The sequence below is a fragment of the Hemiscyllium ocellatum genome, chromosome 3, assembly GCF_020745735.1.
Source record: "Hemiscyllium ocellatum isolate sHemOce1 chromosome 3, sHemOce1.pat.X.cur, whole genome shotgun sequence".
NCBI classification, from domain to species: Eukaryota; Metazoa; Chordata; class Chondrichthyes; order Orectolobiformes; family Hemiscylliidae; genus Hemiscyllium; species Hemiscyllium ocellatum.
Window position 1 is genome coordinate 59,367,481 of NC_083403.1, and position 20,188 is coordinate 59,387,668.

The following is a 20,188-nucleotide window of genomic DNA, read 5'->3' on the forward strand; positions in this document are numbered from 1 at the left end:
AATTGCTAAACACCCCATTTCTTGCATATATCTTGGAAGGTACAATAGAAAGCTGCAGACCAGTGACAGACACTGTTTATTGAGGAACACTGAACATATTAAATATGGCAATGTCAACAAGTGTTGCACTAGTGATATCTTTGATTTGTCACACTAAAGGAAGTGCACTGAAGTAGTCAGTGACCAGATGTAATCATGTCCTTGGATATGAAAATGATCAGTCATAATCTTGTACTGTGACTCAGGAGGAATTGTGTATGGAATAAAAGGTTCTTTTATTTGTTGACATTGATGGAATGGAGATATTTCACACAACTTGTTTAATTGATCAGTATGTTTACAGGGCCCAACACAGGCACTCAAGTCTTGCCAACCTCATTTATTTCTTGTTAACTATGTTATTTATATAAATATGGTCTAGCATGTTTTGTCATAGAGTCCGTGAAATTATCACTTGCTTGCTTTTTAAAAATTACATTTCTGGAGAGTTCTAGTTCATCTTTGAAAGGCCAGAAGGAATGTATTTGCTTTGGGACCTGTTGAATGCATTCAAGCCGCTCATTGATGAGAACCTATTCTTGCCGTTGCAACTGATCATTGTCTTGTAGTCAAGCCATGGGCCCAAAAATAGGATATCATCAATTGACCCACAGCCAGAGAAACCGGACCTGACAGAAAATTTGTCAAATTAAATTGAAATAGCAGCTGTAGGCTACAGAGAACAGTGGAAATCAAAATCAAAGAACTCACAAAGGTTATGGGAAGCCAGTTGTAACCAGCCAGAAGATGGTGTATTGGAGAAGTATTGATCAGACTTTCTGGCACCTTGACTTCCAGTCAGTGTCTGAGGACATGCACTTTACACTTCCCTGGCGTGGTAACAGAGAAGGGCATTGGCACAACTCCACCCTGAACCCTGCTCATTGGCTAAAAGCAACAGAACATTCGGGAAGGTCCAGGCTTGAAAACACTGACCAGGAAGGCACACCTTCAGAAAAGACTCACAGCCAAATCTTGCAGCAAAACCTATGGCAGAAGACCATGCAGCAACCCAAGAAGACCCAGAAGAAGATCTGACCTTGAGGCCCACCTCCATGGAAGAGAGCCAGCCCAATGTCGGACAGGAAGGAAATTCCAATAGTTTGCCTCAAGCATGTGGATCATTTGATTTGATTTGATTTATTTATTGTCATATGCACATATGAAAAGCTTTATCTGCAAGCAATACAGGCAAGTCATCGTAACCAAGAACAAACATATCATAGAGTGAAAGAAAAACTTAGAGGCATGCAGGTTAGATTGCATAACATGTGTGCAAGGCAAGATCAGCATTAGCAAGATCATCATTACTTGAAGTTAGAGGGTCCGTTCAGTCTAATAACAACCGGGAAGGAGCTGTTCTTGAACCTACTGGTGCATGTGTTCAAGCTTCTGTATCTCCTGCCTGATGGAAGAGTTGCAGGGGCACATGATCAGGGTGTAATGGGTTTTTGATGATATTGGCAGCCTTTCTGCAGCAACAAGCCATATAAATGGAGTCCAAGGCTGGGAGGTTGGTTTCTGTGATGGTCTGGGTTGTGCACACAACCTTCTGTAGTGTCTTATGGTCCTGGGCACAGGCTGTTATAGGTAATATCCTTTGTTAGACAGATAGACTTAAATAGAGTGTACATATTGTGGGAATTTTCAAAATGCTCACATGGTGTTTCTAATAAGGAATATTTTAGTCATAAAATTGATTTGAACTGCAAACCAGACTCTGTGTCTCTGTGGCCTGACTCCCTGACAAGAGTGCTCGGGCAAAATGTTTGAATACACAAAATGGTTGAAGTGTGCAAAGTACGGACAACAGTCTGATGCAACTTACTAAATTTACTCTCCTTGACTGTGGCCAAAATGGATGTAATCACTGCTGAGACTCTCTTTCACTTCAGATTCAGGAATATCCTCTTGTAGGTCTAAAGGAACACCATTAGTGGGAATTAGAAGTTAGCTAAGAATAGTCATTTGGGGACTTGATTTGTATTGTGCTTCTACATTGTCCTCTGGATTTTCACAAGTGGCAGATGAGCAGGTCAGACTCAGTAAAAATGATAGAATTCCTTCCCTAAAGGACATCAGAGAACCAATACGGTTTTGACAACAAGCAACAGTGGTTACACAGTCATCTTTGAATAACTTTTTATTCAAGATATTTTTTCTGAATTGAAATTTCATCATCTGCCATGATGGCTTACAACATTATCGTGGAGTCCTGAATGCTTGCTTCATGACTTTACCAATACACTCATACCTCCTGAACTACATAGTTTATAATTCATTAGAAAAGTTGAGTACCAGAGGACTGAGAGAGAGCTAATATTATATCTATATTTAAAAAATATGATGGAACGTATCAGGAAACTACAGTCCAGCAATCTTAACAGTAAGGGGAAACATAATAGAATTTGAGCTAGAAGAAAATGAACAATCTTAGAGAAAATAAAAACATAAAAATGAATAGTTGACTTGGAATGCAAAAGAAAAATATTTCACTTGACCAATCTTATCAAATTATTTGAACTGGTAACAGAAAAAGAAAACAGGGGGAATGTAGTTGATGTATTATATGTAGTTTTCCAAAAAGGTCTTCGATAAGGCACTACGTAAATTAAAACAAAAGTCACACCATGCAGATTCACAGAACAGTTAGCAAATTAGCTAGCTAGCTGGTTAAAATACAGCGTTGTTGTAAGTGATAGATGTTCAGAGTGAAAGAGGCTGCAGCATGGAATTCCATGAGAATCATTGTAAGGACCTCTGTGTTTATTCATATGTTATTTTAATGAATTCGATTTTGGAATCAAGCACCCAATTTATGAATTTGGGGTTCACACTAAATTAGGAGGACACGGAGTATTGAATAAAACTGTAAGTTGTAATTAGGCATTAAGAAATTTGAAAAATGGGTATGTAATTAAAATTGAATTTCAACATGAATAAATGTGAGGTATTATGTTTAAATTAAATAAATAAGGATGTCATATGTCATATGGTAAATAGTAATCTGAATTAGACAGAAGAACAAAGGAATTTGAGTGTACAAATAAATCAGTCAGCGAAAGTTGCAAACCAGTTCAATAGGTCATAAAAAAACCACAAACAATATTTTATTTACAAAAGGATGAAATCAAAAAGTAAAAAAATTAACACAAAACTGTAATGAACTTTGTACGTTCTGCAACTGGATTTTAGTTTAGACTTGGGAAAACCTGATCTGCACATTTTCACACTTTCTGCAATGCTTGACCAGCTCATGTATGAATTTGACTGGTATTTTTGTCCTTGCACACAGGCTCCATGTTCTCAATTCATTTTGTAAGTCAAAATGGAGTGTGCAGTGTTTGGGTGGTTAGAGTCCACCTTGACCTTTCAATAACGCAGACTACTCCTCAACATCTTTCTAAGGTCCCTAAACCCACCTGTCAATCTCTGAAACTCTGACTCCTTACAACTCCTGTGCGCATTTAGATCACTCATGTTACTCCTTACCTCCTTACTGCTTAATTCCCACTATACCAGCCTGTGCCACTTATGGCACTTTTGACAATTGGAAAATACTTATTGCATGACAACAATTATACACTGATCACCAATGTAAGGCTCAATCTATATCTGCAGGGAAGGTTCCAATGATGAATCACGGTTTTAAAAACACATCTATATTACAATACAGCATCTGATTGTCACGCATGAAGGTGTCAAAGCATTTTACACTCACTTTTTAGCATGATCCCAAAACTGTGAGGAAACAATAGAGCACATAAGAAAGCTGAGGAACAACTCATATAGGTCTTTCAAATTCTGAAAGATTTCGATTCAGTGGCACACAGAGACTTTGTTTCAAGAGGGAAGTACAAACGGAAAAGTCATAGTCACTAAGCTATCAAATTGAGAATTCAGAAGACATTCTTTTGCTAGAAGAATAAAGAGGATGTGGAACTTATTATCACAGGGAATGGTTGAGGAAAATAATGTGGATGTATTTCAGACAATGGTTTGTGAAGCAAAGTTGAGCAGCAAAGTATGCTGATCGAGTTAAGATGCAAAAGAAGGAGAGATGACTTGAGTGGATTTCACTCTAAATTCTAGGATGGTTTGTTTTGACCAGTTGGCCTCTTTTTAGGGTTTATATATAATTCTCTGCAAGGGATTTAAACTTGAGCAAAAACAGAATTGTTTTTAGCACAATGTGACCTTAATAGATACATGACAAATTTGTTAAGACGTTTTGCATTAGCCTCTGGGTATTATGAATGACCTCAATTTCTAAAGCTTTGAAGAACAAAGATTTTGCAGACAATAATTTAAGCATGTTGAATATTTTTGTACCGTTCTATCGAAATAAAAAAAAAACACAAAAACTAAAATGTACTTTGCACAAAAGATATTATTTTAACCCTGCTCATCCACAGAAAGCATTTGGCTAGTTAAAACAGAACTTGACCATTGGTGTCCATCAGCATTCTTACAAGTTTTAAATCTCACCTGCTCTGTTGAACTGCTGTGAGGGGGATAGCTATCAGAACTTGGTTAACTCTGTTTTACAAGAGACCGAGTCCCTAAAAGAACTAACTGGCATCACAAGATAAACTCTGCCCTTCGGACTATAAAGGATTTTATTTCCTCAGAGGACCAAAGCAGCATTGCTTGTGCCCTACAAGTTCTGTATATGTTCACTTGAGTCTGTATAGTGCTTCAGTGATTGTTCTTATTGTGATTAACATGAAGCTAAAGTATTAATGAGTACTTAATCTTAAATTGATGTTGATAGTATTGCAAGAGATAATCCTTTAACTTCAGTATAATGTAACCAGCTACTCTGTAGTATGTAATAAATCTATTTATTCATCCAGAATAAACCTTATGTCTGCCAAAGACTTCACATGGGTATTTTTCCCAGCATGGTGTCAGTGATATCTATAAACAGGATTGGTGATAATAAATCTAATCAAGGCACCCCATCCTTGATTTCAGCAGAAACAAACATCTTTAAGAAGCTCAGAGCACTCAGATTTAAATATACAAGGGAAATCCTTCTCTGAATATGCACTTTGGACTTCAAGACATTGAGACTGAACTGCTTTGAAAATTAGAGTCCCATGCTGACCTAGCTGCAAACTTTCCTGTTGGGCTCAGGAGGAGCATGTGTACTCCAAACATTCCTAAGTGCTTACATAATGACTTCTTCATTCTTCAACTGCTCCTGACAGATCACTGGCCTGCTGCCACTTTCCATTACTGACGGTTCTGCAGACAAGGCTTAAGGTCTTTGTTTTCAGATGTGTGGTTGCTAAGTAATTTCTAAAACATGGACCTATATATTTTTGTATATGAAAATGTCAATATAATGTTATACTTAACTGTGTAAAAACTTCATAAATTGATAACTAGGATTATGTCTCTTGGTGAATTGATCGTAGATAATTTTGATTTTTAAAATGACTGCATTCATGTTTCCTTTGTTTTCAATTCAGTGTCTTTCATTTTATAGTTCAGTGCTGTGATCAAATCTTCTATTTGTATCCTTTTTTTTGTGCTGAGCAAGGACCAGAAATCCAAAAGAGATAGGATTTATGGAACAAATAGTACAAAAAATTCACACTAGTGTTCTTCAGTTAAGGAAAACTGTTAACCTTACTCAGTCTTCATGTGAATTCAAATGAATGTGGTCGAGTCTCAACAGTCCTCTGAAATATCTGAGCACACCACTCAGTATCAGTTTAAGGCCAATCAGAAATAGACAACCAATGGTGGCCTTGATAGTGAAGCCCTCATTCCCTGAAAGAATAAAAAAGAAAATGCAAGGAGAAGCCAGGGAACTATAGACTGGTGAGTCTTACATCAGTGGTAGGTAAGTTGTTGGAAGGGATTGGACAGGATTTAAATGCATTTGGAAAGGCAAGGACTGATTAGATATATTCACCATGGCTTTGTGCATGGAAAATCGTGTCTCACTAACTTGATTGCGATTTTTGAAGATGTGACCAAGAAGACTGATGAAGACAGATGTCTATATGGACTTCAGCAAAGTGTTCCTCATAGTAGACTGGTTACTAAGGTTAGATTGCATGGATCCGGGAGAGCTAGCCAGTTGGATAAAAAAAATTAGCTTGAAGGTAGGAGACGGAAGGTGGTGGTAGAAAGTTACAGTTTGGTCTGGAGGGCTCCGACCAGCAATGTGCCATAAGGACTAGTGCTGGGTTCACTGCTTTTCATCATTGATTTTAAAAACTTGGATCTGAATATAGGAGTAAACTTGCAGATGACTCCAAAGTAGATGGTGTAATAGACAGTGAAGAAGGTTATCTCAGAGTACAATGGGACCTTGGCGGGATGCGCCAATGGGCCAAAGAGTTGCAGATGGAGTTTAATACAGATAAATATGAGCTGTTGGATTTTGGTAAGGCTTACCAGACAGAATTTATACAGTTAATGGAAAGCCCTGGGGAGTGTTGCCAAAAAAAGAGACTTAGGTGTGTGGGTGCACAGTTCCTTGAAAGCAGAGTCACAGATAGACAAGGTAGTAAGGAAGGCATTTGGCACACTTGCCTTCATTGGTGAATGTTGAGATGTCATGTTCGGATGTCATGTTGAGGCTGTACAGGATATTGATAACACCACATTTGGAATACATGTGTGATTCTGGTTGCCCTTCTATAGTAAGAATGTTGTCAAACTTGAAAAGAAGCAGAAAATATTTAAAGGATGCTGTCAGGACTGTAGGGTTTGAGTTATAGGGAAAGGCTGACTAGGCTGTGGCTTTATTTTCCCCTGGAGCATTGGAGACTGCGGGTTGATCTTGCAGAGGTTTATAAAATCACAAGGGGAATGGATAAGGTAAATAGCCAAGATCTTTTTCCTAGGGTTGGGGAAAGCCAAAACTAGAGGACATAAGTTTAAAGTGAGAGGGGAAAGATTTAAAAAGGACTCAAGGGGCAACTTTTTCACTCAGAGCTTGGTGCATGTATGGAATGAGTTGCTAGAGGAATTGAAGGAGGCTGGTACAACTACAACATTTAAAAGGCATCTGGATGGGTTTATGAACAGGAAGGGCTTAGAGGAAAAAGGACCAAATGCTGGCAAATGGGACCAGATCAGATTGGGCTGTCTGATTGTTGCAGATGAGTTGGACTGAAGGGTCTGCTTCAGTACTGTGTGACTCTGTCTAGTCACATCAAGGAAGTTTACAAGGTTTTCAATGGGTCGCTCAAAACAGTCAGGGGTCACTGAAGAGGTGTTTAACAATTTCAGGTCATGAATGGATGATAGAGAAAGAGGAGAAAGTGAGGTCTGCAGATGCTGGAGATCAGAGCAGAAAATGTGGTGCTGGAAAAGCACAGGTCAGGCAGCATCCAAGGAACAGGAGATTCGATGTTTCGGGCATAAGCCCTTCCTCAGGAATGAGGAAAATGTGTCCAGCAGGCTAAGATAAAAGGTAGGGAGGAGGGATTTGGGGGAAGGGCGATGGAGATGTGATAGGTGGAAGGAGGTCAAGGTGAGGGTGATAGGCCGGAGTGGGGTGGGGGCGGAGAGGTCAGAAAGAAGATTGCAGGTTAGGAAGGCGGTGCTGAGTTCGAGGGATTGACTGAGACAAGGTGGGGGGAGGGGAAATGAGGAAACTGGAGAAATCTGAGTTCATCCCTAGTGGTTGGAGGGTTCCTAGGCAGAAGATGAGGTGCTCTTCCTCCAATCGTCGTGTTATGGTCTGGCGATGGAGGAGTCCAAGTATTTGCATGTCCTTGGTGGAGTGGGAGGGGGAGTTGAAGTGTTGAGCCACGGGGTGGTTGCGTTTGTTGGTCCAGGTGTCTCAGAGGTGTTCTCTGAAACTTTCCGCAAGTAGGCGGTCTGTCTCCCCAATATGGAGGAGGCCACATCGGGTGCAGCGGATGCAATAGATGGTGTGTGTGGAGGTGCAGGTGAATTTGTGGCGGATATGGAAGGATCCTTTGGGGCCTTGGAGAGAAGTAAGGGAGGAGGTGTGGGCGTAAGTTTTGCATTTCTTGCGGTTGCAGGGGAAGGTGCCTGGAGTGGAGGTTGGGTTGGTGGGGGTGTGGACCTGACGAGGGAGTCACGGAGGGAGTGGTCTTTTCGGAATGCTGATAGGGGAGGGGAGGGAAATATATTCATGGTGGTGGGGTCCGTTTGGAGGTGGCGGAAATGACGACGGATGATACGCTATATATGGAGGTTGGTGGGGTGGTAGGTGAGAACCAGTACGGTTCTGTCCTGGTGGCGGTTGGAGGGGCGGGGCTCTAGCATAGAGAAAGAGACAAAGATAGAGACATAAACTCTACATTAGGAGTGCTGAAGGTAGTGTGTACTGCTGAGAAGACAGCTGAATTGCTGTGCAAGAGGCTCAGTGATGAATAAAGAACGGTTGGGATGGCTCCATGTTGTTAGTGTCAGGAAGAAGTTCTAAGAATTAATAGGTAGCAAACTGTGAAGTCAGGACTCAGAAATAGTCCTGGGAGCTTATAAAGTGAAAAAGTTAAAAGCAGAATTGTGTGGCTGCTGGTCGTCTGAATCAAACAGAAAATACAGGAGAAACTCAGCAGGTCTGGCAGCATCTTTGGGTAGAGAAACAGAGTTAATGTTTCAAGTCCAGTATGACCCTTCTTCAGAAGTTTGGAAAGGTTGCTGGCTAGATATCGGGGGTGGGGGTGGGGGATAGAAACCAGAGGAGTTCAGAAGAAGCTGGTGAATATTGATGCTTCAGTGGCACTGAAAAAGCTAGGGTTGACAAGGGCAACATTTGCTTGGTGCAACTGAGCAAGAACAGAGCTCAGGGAAAAACTCAGGATCAAATATTCTTCAGTGATGTTGGTTATCAGTGGAGAGAGAGAATTATGCATATGAATGTGCACTGGGTGCAATTCTAGAGACTAGAATGATTGATCAGAATGGCAGCATCTGTTGAGGCAGTTCATGCATGATCAGTGTGAGATTAGGAATGTTTGATTACTGTCTATAATTTATAGTTATCAAATATTAATTCAATATTGGCAGTTGTACATGTTATGAATTGTATTACTAATCTTATATTGTAAAGCTTCTTGTAGTTTGTTCAAAACAGTGAAATCTTGTAGTTTTATTCTCTTTGCAAATCCCCTCCAAGTCTACTTTAAAAATAACAATGATTTAATCCCTAACCAGATGGGCCCTCATGTGTCACAGTGGTAATGTCCCTACCCTAGACCAGGAGGACCTGTTTCAAATCCCACCTACTCAAGGCATGTAGCAACATCTCTGAACAGGTTAGTTAGAAAAGTAGGTTAAGTAGTAAAAATTAATAAATTAGGCAGCCAAATCTGGGATTACAACAATGTACATATAGGATGTGTACACATCAGTATACTGAAAGCACACTGACACAAATAATGCAGATAAAATGAATGTCAGTCTGATCAATTTTAGTAAAAAAAATGATTGCAGGGTTCCTGTTGGGATGCTGAGACTGAGAAAATACATTCTACTGCAATTCTCACAGTAACCTTGCTGTCAGTCTATTTCATTGCACATCACTGCTAAGCATTAACCATGACACTTCACAGGCACAGGCACAGCCAGCAACTTCACAACCTCTGTTCAGAAATGTCTAGCTCCCACTTGAAGCTACCTCCTTATTCCCATAGGATGAAAGTACAGAGGGCCAAGGTAGCATTGGTAAGACTGCCTTCTTGCAGAACCTTTCAGAGAACATCTCTGGGACACGCACCAATCAATCCCTGTGGTCAAACATTTCAACTCCCACTCCCCCAAGGACATCAAGTCCTTGGCCCCCTCCACAGCAAAACTCTAGCCACCCGATACCTAGAGGAAGAACGCATCATCTTCCACCATGGGCCCCTCCAAACACAGAGAATCAGTGTTGATTTCCCCAGTTTCCTTATTTCCCCTGTCCCCACCTTATCCCAGATCGAACCCTCTAATTTGGCACCACCCTCTTGAACTGTAGGGGAACAAAATGAAGGAAAATTAGAGAGGAGAACATTAAAGAGTGGTTACAATTGGCAACTAGTAGAATGTAGACTGGCATAGCTGTAGTTTAAGCAGGAGAGGGTAATGGCTCTCAGAAAAAATTCCTCATCCTAGGAAAAGCTTCAGGAAATTTTCTTACAGCAGTACATGCCTAGTCCAACAAGAAAGAATGCTCTGTTGAACCTGGTTCTTGGAAGTGACAAGAGCCAAGTAGATCAAGTGCATTGAGGGAATATTCAGGAGACAGGATTCATCATATCCTAAAGGTTTAGGATAATAACAGAAAAGGAAAATAAGCAATCCAGAATAACAACCGAGTGTGCTAATATGAATGGGGTAAAAACAGAACTGGGCTTAATAGATTTGAATGTAAAGTTGATGGGGAAAAAGAGCACGGCTGAACAATCAACTACCTTCAAGAGGATTTGGTTGGGGTACAGTTGGTGTATTCCCTCAAAAAGACAAGACAAATAATTCCACAGTTCTGTGAAAAATAAAGGACAGAGAAAATAAAATAAAAATGTGCACTTGGGATAGCTGTTAGGTAGAAGTTTCAAAATCATCAAAAGACTAGAGAAACTGTTTCCATATTAAAAAGAACAGCAAAATAAGACAGCAGATATTTCAAGTGTTTTGTAAATGTAATGAGAGGAAAAAGCTTTATCACACATTGCATGGTTCAGCTCTGGGAAACAATGTGCAAAAGTGGTGGAGCCAGATTCAATTGAGGCATTCAGGAAGGGAATGGTTATTTGAATAGAAACAATGCGAAGGGTATAGGTGTATGGCATTAGGTCATAATGCTTGCTGGAGAATGGGTGTGGACACAATAGGTTGAATAGCCTCCTTTTATGCTGAAATCAAAACAGGACTCCTCTGTGATTTAAAATGCAAGTTATTATGATGAAACAGGCCAGCCCCACCTCAAAACATTTTAAGAAGGTAGCCCACACCCTAAATTTGCTAGTAATTTTAAGCAGGTATAAAGATGCTGCTGGTCAAACCACTAGGTTTTAAACAAAACAGTAAAAAATGAGGTCTGCAGATGCTGGAGATCACAGCTGAAAATGTGTTGCTGGTTAAAGCACAGCAGGTTAGGCAGCATCTCAGGAATAGGGAATTCGACGTTTCGAGCATAAGCCCTTCACATTCCTGATGAAGGGCTTATGCTCGAAACGTCGAATTCCCTATTCCTGAGATGCTGCCTAACCTGCTGTGCTTTAACCAGCAACACATTTTCAGCTTGAAACAAAACAGAATTTATTTACAAGATTACTGAGTGTAACACAAACATAAGGGAACAGAATACAGAATAACTTAAGCTTTCCAAAAACCCAACAAATTATCTCAATTTAATGATGCTGTTCCAAATACTTGCAGCAATACCTATAAACACCTCTTGGCACACAAGGTGAAATCAAACACAGAGGTTTACAGGAGAGAAGCCAGAGAGAGAGGACCAGCATGAACCTGCTTCTTTGGGTCCAACAGCTTCAAACCACTACTTTACTAAAAACCAAACCAGAGGAAGGTTAAGCTGGGATATCTGGCTACATCCATCATTGTTTCTTTTTAAAACTTAAAAGCCTTTGCCTGAGGCAGCATCTGTTTAGCTATAATCAAATTGGCCCTAAAACCATTCAACCCCAGGCTTTTCGGAGTCTGGGTCTTTTACGACCTCTCTGGAAAAAAAAGCCAAGGACACCATAATCTTGTCAAAGGAACATCGTCACATTTTCTGCAAAGACACTATTTAGTCAAAGAAAGATTTAGGCTTTAGTAACAGGTAACATCTGAAGATATGGAATCTTGCTGTGTTATTTGTCAGCTATTAACTTTAAAAAGTAAATTCAAACTTCCAGTCATTTCTAGTCAATTTTCCATGAGGATCATAAAGCAAAAAAAGTAAACTTCCCTATCATGCTTTTCATAGGAACAACAAAAATGATATAGTAGAAAATATTACTAGGGCCCTGTTTCATCAGTATTATGGTTCACTTTTCTTACAGTTTATCCAATGGACCATACTTTTGACATCAACACCAAATGCCATTGGTTCAATCCCGCTCATGCGTGTTCTAAAGACCTTGTTCCTCAGTGTATGAGCAAAATACAAGATGCGTACAGTATTGAATATATAATACTACACATTTAAAACCATAATTTTCTGAACTTCCAAAAAAGGCATCACTATGCATTGTGACAATAGAATTCAAAACTGTCCTATTTTAATAGGTTCCAAATGGTTTTAACTTTTCAGCAAGAACATTTAAGCAATGTCTTTGCATCACTGTGTATCAACTCCTTAAAAAATGATGTTACTAACAATATATGATTTTGTAAACTGCAGGAACAAAGTTAAAAAATGCATATCAAAATTCTCTTATGAATTAATCAAGAATTATGTAACAAAAAAAGTTCTTAAACAACTGGATGAAAAAAAAATCAGACAATTCAAAATACAGTGGTATGGATTTTTATTCTCTTCATTTTGTGGTTCATGCATTATAACAGTACAGTCTATACTGAAACTTGTCAATTAGTTTCCATTTGTATAGGTAGCTGATCATACGCAAACAAAATAACATACTTATTTTTAGTCCTTTAAATTGAGACTGAGGTCTAGTCTGTTTTATAAATGTAATGGACTATCCAAACCATCTTTGCTTCCACAGTGAGGTCCCTTTGGTTCAAGTTATTCTCCACTAATGTTTACCTGATTCTAGAATTCTCTTCCTTTTCAGCCTTATTGGAAAGAGCAAGTTTAAACACCTGGCTAACATTTCAATTACCCCCAATCAAATATAATGCTGTTCCTATTATCTACGTAAATAAACAGAAAGTTAGACATGTGAAAGACTCAAATAACATTGACAGAAATTAGCTAGTTGTACTGAGGCATAAACTTTATAAAACTACTTTGGTGTGCTAAAACTTAAGTGCAATATTTGTTTTCTGCTTCATTCCATAACATTGAAATGTTACATTTAGTATTTCCACATACTGCACTGTACATAGATCTAAGCCCCAACTTGACTAATTTAAAAATTTTAATATCTGAAACAAGTGGAAATCATGTAAAATTAAGTATATTGCAGTAACAAAGTACAACTATTAAACAATTCATGCAAAATATACATTTGCCCCATTGTCTTCTAAAATGAAAATTACCCAAAAAGTCAGGACAATTAAAAATTGCAATCTTTGCTTTTACCAAACCAATAGAAGATTCGGCACTGTAAGCCAACTTCAATTATAAATATATTTTGCTTTTTATTTAACTGGTGGAATGTATCCATTTTCTTTCAAGTATTGCTCTCCACTCTGAGCTTTAGCACTTAGACTGCAAAAGTAAAACTTCACAAATTTCAACTTATATTTTATAAAGCTTAGAAGAGAGTTTTTGAATCAAGAATTTGGCTTTACATCACTTAATAAAAAGTGATATATAATCCTACTGATTTGGTCTTCACCTCTTGCATACCCCAGTGGCTTGCTACAACCAGATATAGCTTTCATCAGAACAAATATTCCACTGAAGGCAGCCATGACTGCTATTCAGATGTGCAGTGCCACCTGGCTACATAATGCACTTTTTTTTGATCAGGATAGGTAAGTGGTTCAAACAAATATACACTGATCGAGAAAGGCAAAAAACAATGAAAGAATATTAACACTCAACAGTACAACTGCATAAATTCTGAAGGACAAGCAAGGTTCAGTGTTACTGCTTGAGGGATAGAAAGAGCTCACCCCAACGTATCTATGTTACATAATCAGATAGGCTGGTACTGACCGAAACTGGTGGGATTAGCACAACAAACTTAACATTTCCCTGAACTAGCAAAACAGTCTGAAGACAAAATTTCAAAACAGTTCTTCTTCCCTGCAATCAATCGCAAATAAAACATGCACAAAACACAGAAATTTGTTCAAGGATCACATTAAAAATAGATATGAAATTTCTACACATAATGCTGTTTTATGAGCACACTGGTGGCGTCAATCCTCACGATCATCTCAAATGTCTGCATATGCTGGTTAGCATATGCCCAAACATGTTTTGAATTCATTCTCAAAACACAGCCATGGCTGGCAAGGTCAATATTTATTGCACACTTCAAGTTTCCCTGAGAAGGAGCCAGTGGACCTCCTTTTTGAAAGCAAGCAGTTTAAGAAAACTTATTGCTGGACCATTGCAGTATGTAGTTATGAATCAATCATGCACATGTGGTCATTTTTAATCAACCTGCTTGGATGTGATCTGACATACATCTGAGGCAGGTGACACTTGATCTCCAGATCTTTTGGATCAGACGTTTTTTGCCGCCATGTAAGAAAAACATGTGGGGAGAATTGGAGTCACATACAGGCTGGACTGGTAAAGATGGCAAGATTTCTTCCGTGCAAAGCATGAGTGAACCAATAAGCTTTTGAATATAATGCAGATTCATAATCATTTTTATTGGTATCACCACTTTTTCAAACTACCATTGTGAAATATAAATGCTGTCAACGGATTATTCAAATAGACCTCTGCTTTATTGGTTCTGTAATGTAGCAATTTTGTGTAATACTTGGCCTGAAACGTCAATGAAAAGGTCCTCACTGACACTATGATCTAATATAACTGCCCTTGAAGACCAGAAACTTTAAGTATCACTTTAACAATTACAAAATTTCACCTTTCCTGTATTATTATAATAGAATTCCTAGAGTGTGGAAGCAAGCCATCCAGCCCATTCGTGTCCACACTGATCCTCCGAAGAGCATCCCACTTGGACCCACCCCCTACCCTACCGCTGTAACCTTGCATTTCCAATGGTTAACCCAGCTAGCCTATACATCCCTGAACAGTATGGGCCATTTAGCATGACCAATCTACCCTAATCTGCACATCTTTGAACTGGGGGAGGAAATCCACACACATGGGCAGAACATGTAAACTCCACACAGATAGTTGTTAGAGGGCGGAATTGAAACTTGTGAGTGTCACCTGTTATCGCGTAGCAATTAACATAATACCACAGGAGAAAATTGAAAATATCTTCAGTGACTTCTTAACTCCAGGAAAAATATAAACAACAGAATGTAAAGCCCATCTACACCAGGGAAAGTTACAAATTAAAATCATAGCAAGTTAATTGTGAAATTAAGTCAAAGAAAAGATATAACAAGTAATGATCTAAAATCACAGATGTTTCATATTTCTCGACAAAAATCAAAATGCTGGGTATATTCTCCAAAGGTAGATCATACAGTTTGTTCAAACTCAAAAACCTAAATCTTCAATGTTAGTGCTTAGAAAAAAAATTATATTTCCACTCTTGTCAACATATTTTTCAAATTAAACAAGTAAATCACAAAACAATGCTGGCCAGTGCATATTCAAAATTTAAGCATTGAGATTGCTACCAGTGTAAAAGCTTCTCACTAATTTTCTGTTCACTATTTCAGAACCCTATTACGGACTAAAGTTTTACTTTAGTTTGGGGAGTAAATCAGAAAACAACAGACCTAACTGCACAAATGTTCTAGCAGCACTGGAAAATATCTGGTCCTTAAGAAACATATTTGGAAAACTCAGTCAGCACTGTGGAAGTTTGCGTCCTCAAAAGGGTTACTTAAGAGCAAATAAACTTGTCCCACTTCAGATTGCAATATAAAAAATGCTGAGATGTTGTTATACATTCAAGTCATTAAATAATCAAAAACATTCTCTAATATGATTTTGAAATCTGACAGCCATTCACTATTAAATCAACAAATAAAGAAATCCACAGGTGCAGTAAAAGGCGTAAAAGCAAGAAAAAATTCAAGTATTAAAGTCTGGAATACACAAATCGACCAACTACAAAGTTATGTATGCTCAGCATAATGAAGGAAATTTAAATAAAACCAATTAAATAGGACATAATTTCGCAAACTTGAAAAAGATCTCAAGAAATGTGCACAATTTTACAGGTTTATGCACAAATACATTAATGGTAAGATTTCGTCTCTGTGCGTTTAAACCTTGTCCTCAGGCTCAACTAGACATCAGAATCCTTCTTTGTGTGATTGTATTTTGTCACACAGTTGAGGGTAAGCTTGCTGCCCAGTTAAGGATAACAAGTAAGCTCTGGCTGTTGGGCAGAACACGAGAGCAGGACAGTCGAGTGCGTGGTGCTGGCAAAGCACAGCAAGTCAGGCAGCATCCAAGGAGCAGGACAGTCGACATTATGGGGCATAAGCCCTTCATTCATCATTCCTGATGAAGGGCTAATGCCCAAAACGTAGAATCTCCTGCTCCTCGGATGCTGTTTCACTTGCTGTGCTTTGCCAGCACCATACTCTTCAATTCCGATCTCCAGCATCTGCAGTTTTCACTTTCTCTCATGAGTGAGAGAGAGAGAAAGAGAAAGCTAACTTGACCCCATTGATTTTGCAAACTTGGAGGCTGACTTGGTCATGAGAAATCTGTCCAGGATGGAATCAGGTAACCAGCATGCTCGCAGCAATGCAAGATTCTGCACCGCCTAGTGCTTATTTCTGACCTCAATACGAGTTGAAAAACCAGAATTAATCTCTAAGTCCATCCTTCCCAAACCTCAGCATGATATTTTCTTATGAATCTCCTCAAATAACATCTTTGCAATGTAGATGCTGGAAGAACACAAGAAACCCGTTACTGGATGTGAATCCACAACAATTTAAACATTCTGTAGCACTCATTGGTAAGAATAACTGAAATATAAAAGATGAGGAGAGGTTCAATGCAAGTCTGATGCATCACTTAACTTACCAGAAGACCTATTCTGGCATGCTTTAATTTTAATTATGCAATAAAAAGCTTCCAAATGCTCAGATATGTTAAGTGTCGTAACAACCGAAGTTACGAATTTACAATTAAAGTTAATCAACAGCTGCTACTGCAAGCTCAGTTGGCAACTTTGTTACATGGCAACACTGAGCCATACATGACATACAGTAGAGTCCTAGTTTAGATACCTGGTTTGTGCTGTGATACTTGGACAACTATTCCTCTTAGCACCTCTGGGGTTGGAAGGAAATCAACCTTCCAAAATTACCAGTCATGATCACTACAACCATGCACACAGGCATAAGTCATAATAGAAATGTGAGGTGCTGCATTTTGGGAAAGCAAATCTTAGCAGACTTATACACTTAATGGTAATGTCCTAGGGAGTGTTGCTGACCAAAGAGACCTTGGAGTACAGGTTCATAGCTCCTTAAAAGTGAAGTCACAGGTAGATAGGATAGTGAAGGAGGCATTGGCTATGCTTTATTTTATTGGTCAGAGTATTGAGTACAGGAGTTGGGAGGTCATGTTGCAGCTGTACAGGACATTTGTTAGGCCACAGTTGAATATGGCATGCAATTCTGGTCTCCTTCTTATCGGTAAAGTGTTGTGAAACTTGAAAGGGTTCAGAAAAGAGTTACAAGGATGTTGCCAGGGTTGGAGGATTTGAGCTATATATGGAAAGGTTGAACAGGCTAGGGCTGTTTTCCCTGGAGCTTCAGAGGCTGAGGGGTGGACTTATGGAGGTATATAAAATCATGAGGGACATGGATAGGATAAATAGACAAGATCCTTTCTCTGGGATGAGGGAGTTCAGAACTAGAGGGCATAGGTTCAAGGTGAGAAGGGAAAGATATAAAGAGAGACCTATGGGGCAACGTTTTCACACAGAGGGTAGTACGTGTATGGAATGAGCTTTCAGAGGAAATGGTGGAGGCTGGTACAATTGCAACATGAATAGGAAGGGCTTGGAGGGATATGGGTCGGGTGCTGGCAGGTGGGACTAGATTGGGTTGGGATATCCGGTCGGCATGGACAGGTTGGTCCGAAGGGTCTGTTTCCATGCTGTACATTTCTAGGACTCGAAATGTAGTCTGAATAATACTCGAAATGGTTGAACTCTCAGCAGACATTTGATTCAGGGGTACAAATGAAGAATGGTAACTTGGACCTACTCTGTTAAAACAATACTTAGCTTAAGTTACTGCCTTTAACAAAAAAAATCATGTAAAGTTTCACAAATGTCACATTTTTAGTGTACAGTATCTTCTAACCAAATATATCAACTCACTTCTTTGACTTTACAAGACTTTAAGATGATCCAAATTAGCCAAAGCCAACTTTTCTCCAGAGCTTCCTACCCTAAAACAAAAAAAAATTCTACTTTGTAATATTTGATGCTAGACCTTAAAATCATTCTATTCCCATTCTCAAGACAAAAATGTCACATCAACCATTGTTCTTTCGCACTGCGAAACTTTTCTGCCCATTTACGAGTCAGCTCTAGGTAGATGTCTGGCTTGTGAGGCAGATAGTCCAGATAAACAAACTGACTGGACTTCTTAGGAACAGCTTTTTCAATCTGAGTTCCTTCATGCCATTCATTAAAGGAAGTTATAGTGATTATTTCTGGACGCACTAGGAGGGCAGTACTTAAAGCAGTCTCATAATACTTCCCATTGACTCGGTTTCTAGTATTGTGATTGTTCCAAGCCCTTATGCTAGTGTCTATATAACCAGGTCCCACACTGGGAATAAACATAAGGTTATTACTATCACAAAAGTCTTTTATCGCTTGCCAGTTGTGATGGGAAGAGCCATGGGAGAATCCATTTGTTGCAAAATAAGTGTACATTCCATCAAAACCAGCCTGAAGAATTTCATTTTTATGCTTTTCTTCGACAATTAGGGCAATGAATAGTGCATCGTATTGAGTGTTTCGAAGACTGTGAGATCCAGATACAGAGAGAAGATTGGCCCAAGACCCTGGGCTTATTAAGTACGAGTCATAAATGTAGAACATTGGAAGATATCTTCCTGCACTCGTCTTGTGCCTGTAAAATGCAGGATGGGATCCATATCTACAAAGGAAAAAAAAGTATTATTCACAAGCCTTTATCACAAATACATCATTCAATTCCAACATTATTATCCAGTAAATGCAGTCCATTTGTAACATAAGGACTGAAGTTAACCTTGCAACATTCATTAACAAGTTCCAATTCTGCGAACAAAGCAATGGGATTAATGGGACAGTCAGTGGTAGTGTGGATGTGAAATAGGGTAAGAGCAGTAAACAAAGTAATGCTTACTTACTCTTTCAAATCAGGGTGAGGGGAAATACAAACTGTGGTCTATGTTGGAAGTACTACTCTTTTTCATAAATGCCAATGACTTGGACTCATATGTAGGACATAATATCTCAGATTGCCCAGAACATAAAACTGAAATGTAGTCACAGTGAGGTAAACAGTAACAGACACCTGGGTGACAGATATACTGGGCAGGCACAGATACAACTTAATGCATAGAAATGAAAAATGACATTTGCAAAGAATGAGAAGACAAGCATAGAAAGCATGGAAAGAGATCCTTCAGTCCAACTAGTCCATGCCAACCATGTTCCAAAACCAAACTACTCTCACTTACCTCCAAGCCTTTCCTACACGTTATGAAGATGTGGGTATACCTTTAAGAGAACTAGAAGCAACAGAACTACAGCACCAAGTGTTCTTAAAAACGGTAACAATGTAACACTGATTTGAACCACTTGATTAGTTTGTTGCTTGGAGACAAAAACAAATCTGAATTCGGCCAATCAGTTAAAATTATACCCAAAACATATCAAACTCCAACCAAGATTGTCAATATACTCAATTCAATCTTAAAAGCCAATGACGCAATCTGATGCCATGGAGAATAAGACCAGGGAAAATTGAACAGTTGAGGGGAGAACTAATATGGCCCAGCATGTAAACGGACTGCTTGAAAATAACTCTCTCTTAAAAGTACCATATCGATCAGTAACATATAATACAGAAATTCCCAGATTAGATTACTTAGTGTGGAAACAGGCCCTTCGGCCCAACAAGTCCACACCGACTCTTCGAAGAGCAACCCTCCCAGACCCATTCCCCTACATCTAACATTACAGGCAATTTAGCATGGCAAATTCACCTAACCTGCACATCTTTGGACTGTAGGAGGAAACCTGAGCACCTGAAGGAAACCCACGCAGACACAGGGAGAATGTGCAAACTCCACACAGACAATCGTCCAAAGCTGGAATGGAACCTGGGACTCTGGTGCTGTGAGGCAGCAGTGCTAACCACTGAGCCACCATGTCACAAGAAGAGATGACACAGG

The 20,188-nt window shown here is 39.2% G+C and overlaps 1 protein-coding gene across 2 annotated transcripts in view; it reads right to left on the bottom strand.

The window, feature by feature from the left end:
- Positions 1-12,499: 12,499 nt before the first annotated feature.
- Positions 12,500-20,188, bottom strand: part of LOC132832357 (glycoprotein endo-alpha-1,2-mannosidase-like) — a 33,487-nt gene continuing 25,798 nt past the window's right edge. For both annotated transcript variants that reach the window (XM_060850304.1, XM_060850314.1), the window contains exon 5: positions 12,500-18,903. In XM_060850304.1, coding sequence (XP_060706287.1) covers positions 18,267-18,903 — 637 coding nt within the window. In that variant the 3' untranslated portion in view covers positions 12,500-18,266. The remainder of the gene's footprint in view (positions 18,904-20,188) is intronic.